The 8,769-nt window shown below is 33.7% G+C and overlaps 1 protein-coding gene across 8 annotated transcripts; it reads right to left on the reverse strand.

The window, feature by feature from the left end:
- Window positions 1–4,352: 4,352 nt before the first annotated feature.
- Window positions 4,353–7,863, reverse strand: LOC107878386 (protein NUCLEAR FUSION DEFECTIVE 6, mitochondrial). 8 transcript variants are annotated; one of them, XR_007057824.1, is made up of 5 exons: window positions 7,502–7,771; window positions 6,878–6,999; window positions 6,285–6,362; window positions 5,305–5,362; window positions 4,353–4,647 (listed from the first exon to the last, which is right to left on the reverse strand). XR_007057824.1 is itself a non-coding variant. In XM_047415405.1 (5 exons), the coding sequence occupies exons 1-4, from the start codon at window positions 7,639–7,641 to the stop codon at window positions 5,330–5,332; spliced, it is 369 nt and encodes a 122-aa protein (XP_047271361.1). In that variant the 5' UTR covers window positions 7,642–7,769; the 3' UTR covers window positions 4,353–4,647; window positions 5,305–5,329. The 8 variants fall into 8 exon arrangements, 4 of the variants coding, with proteins under 4 accessions (XP_047271361.1, XP_016580836.1, XP_047271360.1 ...); XM_047415405.1 differs by having other exon boundaries at window positions 6,285–6,358; window positions 7,502–7,769; XR_007057823.1 differs by lacking the exon at window positions 4,353–4,647 and adding an exon at window positions 4,838–5,052.
- Between the last annotated feature and the right edge of the window lie 906 nt (window positions 7,864–8,769).

Here is an 8,769-nt window from a genome sequence, read left to right on the forward strand (position 1 = left end):
TTTATAAAATATTAGCTTCCGCATGACGCCCTCTCGATCTCTAATCCAACAGTGGGTTGCACGGTGGTGCTCAACTCCATCCGGTCAAGAACTCTTTTGTGCATGATGTTGGTCGAGCTCCCGGGGTCAATCAATACCCTTTTTACATCAAAACAGTCTATGTTCAAAGATATCACTAGCGAATCAATATGAGCATCCCCCATCGCTCCAGATCACCGTCCCCGAAAGTTATCTGACGTTGTCATCCCAACGGCTTCTTTCCCTTGGTGAATAGGGTTTTGCCTTGTATGGATTGTTGATCGGCCTCTATGTCAATGCTGGAGTCTATCCTTCTCCTTCAGGCGCCAAGGATCGTCGATCAGGGTAGGTCCCATTGATGTAGTCTCTGTTATGCTTCCAAACTCTGGGTCTCTAACGTGGGTAGTCATGACCTAGTTCCCTGCAAAATAAAATCACTAAGAAAATCAATGTGTAGTGGTGAAGTTGAGAACCCACGCAGTTGCTCTAGCCTCAGTGGGTGTCAAAATGTTTATCGTCTTTCTTGGTACAGTTAAAATTGTTCGGGAGTCAAGAACTCACGTCATAGTCTTAACTTCGAATTAGTTGTGAACGTAAGCTAAAATATAGAGTTAATAACCCAAATGATCACTCAACTTATGATTTTTCTCTCAGAAAATCACTAAACTTTGATTGTTACTCAAAAAGTCACTCAACTATGAGTTTTTTTCACATAAACTGACTCAATTTTAATTTTTCCTCCAAAAGTCACTCAGCTATGAATGTCTTACTTACAAAGTCACTCAAGTTATTTAATTAATTTTTTTAATTAAAATTTGCTAACATGTAATTTTTATTTAAAAAAAATTAAAAATAATTTAAACAATCAATTAATGACCTGCCCATATCCACAATTCATTTAAATGGTTTAAATAAATATCTTTTTTATTTCTTAGAATTCTGATTTTTCTACTATTTTTTCGCAATATTCTTATCTAATGATTACTTTATACCCTAAAGTGTATATAATCATACATATCATCATTTAATATCCTAAAATCACAATCATTTAATTGTATCATTTTTTGTTGCTAATTTTACCTCGTTGCAGTGTATATATTATTATAATGCTACTAATGTTTAATACTAACATTTGGTAATGTTTTATATCATATCATTTTAGTTTAAAATCTATAACGTTCCCTCTTATGAACTTATTAGAAATAGAATTCATTGCATTTATTTGATGCATCTGCATATTATATAAGTGGTAATACATTGCATTATCATTGAAAAATTAATTTCGTAAATAAGTATCATGTTGAAAGTTAATTAAATCTAATCAGGTAAATGAATATGATCCTGAAAATCTTTAAAACTAATAGTAGTTGTAGACATATAAAATTTATTGGGTCAAATTCATATAAAATTTGGATTTGATCCATAGTTTATTGGGTCTAAAATTATTTTGGGCTATAAAAATAATAAGCTCATTTTATTCCTCATCAAGGACTTCAAGGTCCATCTCACCTTGAGATCCAAACTTATGCCACGTGTCAAGTGACGTGGCATTCCAGTCAAATTAAAGACTATTGAGGCAAGGCCACACACTCAAATGATATGGCAATCCAAGTCAAGTTCAAGAGCCCATAAAACATCGTCAAGTGTCCCAAATGACATATTTTTGGTCAATCACAAGCAACTTATCACATAACATTTGTGATAAGCTTGAAAAACTTAATGGACCAATCAGAATGAGGCAGAAGAGGTTATTTTCACTTGGACTGACTACCCCCTACAACTATAAATAGGAGGGTTACATAATTTTCTTGGTCAATCAGCAAGCATTGGGAAAGCTTCTGCATTGACTACACAACTCTTCAAAGAATTGACTAACGGAGTTCTTTCCAGAGATCAACTCGACAAAAAGAAGTGTTGTCTAACATTCTTGGAGATCCAAACGCATTTCTAGGAGGTTCAAATCATCCTACATTCGAGAAACACGGTATGGAAGGTCCTCGAACCACGGAAAATCTTAGGAGAGAAGAATCAATAGAATAACAAAATTGTACCCGCAAAATTCATTTATATAAAATTATTCTTTTTGTTTATATTATTTTTGCTTGCAGTTAATTTTCAACAATCCGAAAATTTGTTGCAAACAGTAGTATTAACATTATTAGTGAATTAATATAAACTATTTAGGATATTTAAAATTGCAAAGGGTTAAATATAAAGTAAAAATGAGACTATGTAATAATATGGTTCAAATGAATTTTTAGAATTTTGGTTTTAAATAAAATTTTATGTTAGCAAATTTTAATTGAAAAAATTAATTAAATAGGTTGAGTGACTTTGTAAGTAAAATATTCATAGTTAAGTGACTTTTGAAGTAAAAATCAAAGTTGGTTGCCTTTCTGAGAAAAGAACCCTAAGTTGGATGACTTTTGAAGTAAGAAACAAAGTTATATGACTTTCTGACAAAAAAGTCATAAGTTCAGTGTCCATTTGAGTTATTATTTCTGAATATATAAATAACATAAGAAAAAGACCAAACAAATCGAGTGAGCAAAGAAATAGGAGTAAATTTGTAACGTTCGTGGAATATTAGATCCTTTCAGCTAAGTCTGAGTATGACCGGGCTTGAGCACAAAAACGAGAAAGTAGTAAACAGCTAAAGGAAAAATAGAGAATGTTTAAGAACTAAGCTAAAAATGTTTTATTGCGTCTAGGGTAAGGATGAGCAAAAATCTTATGCTTTTTAATGGGAGAGGAGTATCTATTTATAGTGTACATGAGCTGCCTATGACCGATGAGATCGTCATCCGTCCTAATTCTATTGAAGAAGCAACCAATCCTTTAGCGTGTGTCGAACATGGTTCTGTCGCAGGCTGTCGGTGCTCTCTGGAATTCTGACACAAGGTCCTATGTTGTTTCCTAGTTTGTGGTCACCATCATGGCATTGGCTGGTCTCGGGCGTCTTTACTCTTTACCCGATCAACCACCTCAGCGCGCTGGCATTGCACTCAAGACTATGCCACCGTAGACCAACCTCATTCAGACGCAGCCCGATGTGGCCCACTAGGTCCAAATCTGTACCGAGTCATTTTGACCTCATACAGTTTGAACTTGCATTTCTTTTCCTATGCACATCTTAGCCTCTTGTTTTGCTTTTCTGTTTAATCTTTTTTGAACTTGGAACTCTTTTCCTTTCCTCCTCTCACTATAGTGTGTTTTACCCTATATCTATTTTGCTGAGTTTGTTACTATTTCTTAACGTACTTTGTTTCATTCACTGACATACTCAGCTTTGTTCTTGAACGAGTTTTCCATTGTTATTCTCGGGCTAGTTGGGAGGTGAAATTCACAGCTACTGGTATTGGCGCTTCAATTCCACAAAGAAAGGTAATGGATGACCGTCATCAACAATATCACCTGGAGGTAGTATTGGTGCATCATCAGCACAGCCACAAGGTGAGCCGATCCGCAGAAAGAGGGATAAGCATCGGCGTTGGCTCTGACTCCACCTCCATCTACTCAGGCAACGTCATTGAAGAGGGTAGAGGAAGGCTACCAGGGCCTGGACAAAAGCAGCAACGCACTTCTTTTGGTAATCTCTCTCTTCAGCTTGCATTTCCATATATCATGGACAATTGGACAAGTTTAATGGTGTGACCTAATAATTTCTTTTTGCTCTTGGTAGTTGTTCATTAAGTTTTATTTTTTTCAATAAACAACTTTACCAACTTGCTTCTGTGCAGTCCTCTTAAACCACAGCATATCCCTTTCCAGCATGATTCTGTTTGTCATTGTGCATCATCCTCACTGAACGGATTTTTTGGCAAGAAAGCTTTAGCTCATATAACACGTTGATGTTGCTAATTTTGGTGTTAACCTGGAGAACAATCCCTCTGTAGTTGTGTATAAACTTGTGAACGTACAAGAAAGAGTATCCATTTTAAAATTTTCATTCCGTGCGGGTGGTTGAATTAGAACGATGCATGTTAGCAAATTTATTAAATTGCAATAACACATGATGCCAATTTTACAGAACTATCTGAGTTCATAGCTAAATCCTCATCTTCACATAAAATTCTAAGCTTGGACATTTATTACTGAACTGAGAAAACAATGTGGCTGCTGTGATGGAAGTAAATTTTTAGCAGCAAAATTGGGACAATTTATTTACAATGATCAGATGAAGATATCCATCTACAGCCAATTATGCTAACAAAAAATCTCAGCAAATAGTTACTTCAATGGCAAGTCTGAATGAAAGCGTAGCTTCAACCCCGAGGACAGGTAACCGATCATGTGTCATTATAGCAAACTTACTGAGTAACAAGAAGTTAGTGTGACCACAAAAGTTTATCTTAGAAACATCAATAGCACAGTTACATACAGAAAGTTAAATAAAGATTTAAAGAGAAAGGCACAGAGTCAGACATAAGTGCTGAGCTCCAACTTACAAGACGAGGATGTTTGTATTTCGAAAAATGAGATCTAGCTACCATTTCTAAGTACAAAATTTTAGAAAATGCAGGAGCAGCTCATTACAACCCTCTTTACTTAGCGCGCCAGTGTGAGAAAGTACACACTTGTAATTTTTGCTCCAGCTCTCCAAAAATCATCACACATCTTCATTTAAGGCTGATCGAATAAAGATAAAATCGTAAGCACCAATTGTACCAAATGTAGTCTAGAAAGACATCCTGATCTATTAATAACGCTGAGGCAACCAAACAAAGAAAACATGCTGGTGCTTGCCCATATTATTAAATCCAATGACAATTTTTGCAAGGGACATCCATGAAAAAGAGCCAGAGATGCACAAAGAATATGAAATAAACATCTCATTGCAACATTCATCGGCAAAATCTACAGAACATCTGTCATTATACACCCCTAACAACGATCATACATTATTTCCAATCCAGCAAAACTAATCAACAAAATTTTATGTAAGTAGCAAGTTCTAAATTGAAAGCTTCCAAACATGAATGAATCCAATTCAGTCCTCTAAGCTTCTCCTTCTTCATCTAGTCTTGTCAACGCCTACAACAGGAAGAATAAAGCATCCAACACTTAATCAAAGTGACCGAAATAGGAACCGGAAAATAGGTTCACTAAACTCTTTCGGGGCAATGAAATTGTTTCAAGGGTATTTCAAAGGAGGTTCCATATATCATGCTCAGTAGCAAAATATTTATTCCAAACATTTTTTATATTTCAAAACTATAAATTAGGACCCTGTTAAACTATGGATAAGTCCAAGACACACTAAAGAGAAATACTTGATGGACTTACCAAAGTAGAAAATGAGGGAAGGACATCAAATGAGGATCCTATAGGTCTTGCTAGATACCTATATCAAAAATGAAAACCCGTTGGTCAGAGAAATATAAAAAGATGGATACAAGGAAACCACAAAATCTTGCCAAATGGTTATGGTTTATAGGAAAAGAAAGGAAAAGGGAACTAGACATCAAGAGGAGAAAGTACATGCAATGATGTATTACATGGTAGGTCACTCACTCCATTTAAATTGGCTTATTCATTCAGATGGAGGAGAATGATTTCAAGTCTAGTAGAAATCGAATCATTGGCAAGATTGACTGTCGTTGCCAGCAGAGGTGCTAGTCAACTAGTTAATAGTCTCAAGCATCTAGAAATCATGAAAGGTTTAGCCAGTACAGGACGTTTTAATCAAAAAGAGTCCACAACTCCTCCAGGACTAAAAACAGTTAAATGAACATTTTCAGCTAATTACTAGATTGATACTCACAGGCCAGGTATCGCTTATAGTCTAATACACCTGCTTTCAAACTAACACTACGCACATCCCCAACAATGACAAAATTAAAAGACCAAAAGTGGAGAGAAAAAAGATTACAAAAAACGTGAACCCAGAAGTACAGATAAATCCATCCTATCAGAAGTTCAGAACCACTTGTCATAAAAATTGATCACCTGCAATCACAGCAAAGCTGAAAACTACATCTTTGTTCCTATGAGAGGAGATAGGAAGCCTCATTTTGAATTTCTACATCCATTTCATTGTGCTTAATAACTCTTATGTAAGTTTCGCAAAGCATGACAGATCTAAACCCATAACAAAAGAGAACTGTTGTAAGACTACTATCATAATAATATGGCCTCTAGGTATCTGGTCTCGAATAAAAGTGCAAGACGTGATGTGTGGGGATTATGGGTACATCACAGTTCGAACCCTGACACAAACAAAAGGATGGGTTTTTAAGTAAGCATAAAGGGGCAGGACCCATTACCATTGTGTTTCGAGTTTCGACCTCGTACCACTGGCCCTTAGAAATTTCTCGATTATCAAGGAAAAACCAATAGCCTAACTACAATGAATTCACAGAATATTGGTTATATAAATCGAGCAAGAATAAAACAAAAGATTCATAAATCTGATTTTGGAATCAAAGCATATAGTTAAATTGATTGATTGTACTATCTGTCGTTGCAACATGTTCTCTTCTTAATTGTTTTCATCATGGTTTCTTGCTCTATTGTATTTGTTTTACATGCTTGAATTTTTATATGCGTTACTTGGGCCGAAGGTCTATCAAAAACAACACCTCTACCTTCACAAGGTAGGGGAAAGACTGTACGCAAACCCAGACTCCACTTGTGGGATTACACTGGGTGTGTTCTTGTTAATTCATTGTTCACTCTGATCTGCATCACTAATAACAAATTTTGTACAATTCTCAAACATTCACATAAGCATAAACAAAACACAACTAATGAAGCAGCACCCCAAATTAACACATTTTCAACTCTAATTAGGTCAACTAAATACCAACAGAAATCAAACTAATCAAATAACATAGCTCATAACAGAGTAAAAAAGTACCTTCTGAAAGCCAACTGTAACTGCGGAGAGAATCAGTAAGCTTAGAAGTCATCAAAGCCGAAGCAGTGACAGTGTGGTATGGTTGCAGCGACTCCAAACAAGCGCTCATCTCCGAAGGGCACCTTTTTCAATTGCATATATTGTTCAGTAACATAGTAAAAAATTTCAAATATCCTAGAAATTTCAATTCCCTCCGTTCCTTTTTACTTGTCACCTTTTGCTTCTCGGGAGTCAAAACTATATGAATCATATTAATACGAAAATGATTGCAACTTATAATATATATATTTTTTTGTATATTTTTTTTTCAACTATCTAAAATTTAAAATTAATATTGAATTAATCTACTTCAATCCAACTCCGAAAATCAGTCAAACTGACTCTCATGAATCTAACTATGACAAGTACCTACTAAAAATTTGAATATTCTAGAAACCTCTACTCCCTTCGTCCCTTTTTACTTATCACCTTTTGCTTCTCTAGCGTCAAACTAATATTAATATGAAAATAATAGCAACTTATAATATTCTTTTTGTATAACTTTCAATTATCTAAAATATAAAATATAGCTCCGAAGATTAGTTGAATTGACTCTCGTAAAGCAACGTAGTAAAAATTGAGTACCTGAAGATGCGATGAGTAAGAGGAGTTCTAGAAGGTGAGCGAAAGGGAGATCGAGCTGCTTTAGCTTCCGAAGCGATTTTTGATGCGGCATTTCGAACGGCCGGTGACCGTAAAATGGATCTAGCGGCGGCGATAGCCATCGGAAAGGAGAATTCTTGAGAATGTATGTGAATTGATGAGAAAGTTTTACTGTAGAAATGAAGGTAGAGGGTTTGGGCTAAAACCCTAGGGGACTAGTGCATAGATAGCCAATTTTGAGAATCCATTTAGGACTCGTTTGGTAGAGTTTGTATTAGTAATACTAGGATTACTAGTGCAGAGATTAATAATATTGGGATTATTTTTTATGCTGTGTTTGGTTTGATGCATTGAAAATAATATGTATTGTTATATCTTAAAAAGAATATTATTTGTTTACAAAAATACCCTCGACATATTATAACTTTGTGTATTTTTTTTATAAAAGTTTATTATTTTTTTTTAAAATAAAAAAAGTTAACAATATAACTAATTATTTACTTTAGAATTTATTTAATTACTTTAGAATTTATTTAATCATTCACTTACAAAAAATATTTTTTTAATTATCTTTTCCTAGTTTGTTCATCATTTGCATATTGTTCCCACTTTGTGTTGTTTATAAGTTGAAGGGACGTACGTATAACATTTGGATGGGACAATAACATCATTATTAAAATAAAATTGTATTCTATAGAGTGTTTAAACTAAGTAAAAAAATTATTTTTATTTATAAATATCCTATTTATAAAATTAAATCTTGTATGCAATTTGTTTTCGGATTTTGACCAATAAATATTTTTTTTGAGTTAATGGAGTAGTTTTTTTATAACTAAAATTATTTGGAGGGATATTATTATTTTGATAAATTGAAAAGAAGTAACTCATATTGAATAAATTGAAAAAGATTTAGAAAAAAATTAAAGAAATTTGAGGATATTTTTGTAAATAATAATAAAATTTGTAAACTAATTTATTTGAATAAATTTATTAGTACAAATATAAAAAATAAAATTAAGAAAAATAAAAAAAATGTTTAAAAGAATTTGAGGGATATTTTTGTCTTTACACTGTTGATTTTATGGATCAATAAATTTTGAAATAAATACATTGGTTAAAGATTTGTAAGAGTTATGTTTCAATTAGTTTTGAAACAAATGCATCGCTTAAAGTTTTGAGTTACAAAGGAAATGAATTTGTTAAATTCATTATTCATAAGTTTTGAGTTACAAAGGAAATGTATTTGACAA

The sequence above is a fragment of the Capsicum annuum genome, chromosome 7 (assembly GCF_002878395.1).
Source record: "Capsicum annuum cultivar UCD-10X-F1 chromosome 7, UCD10Xv1.1, whole genome shotgun sequence".
In the NCBI taxonomy this organism is placed as follows: domain Eukaryota; kingdom Viridiplantae; phylum Streptophyta; class Magnoliopsida; order Solanales; family Solanaceae; genus Capsicum; species Capsicum annuum.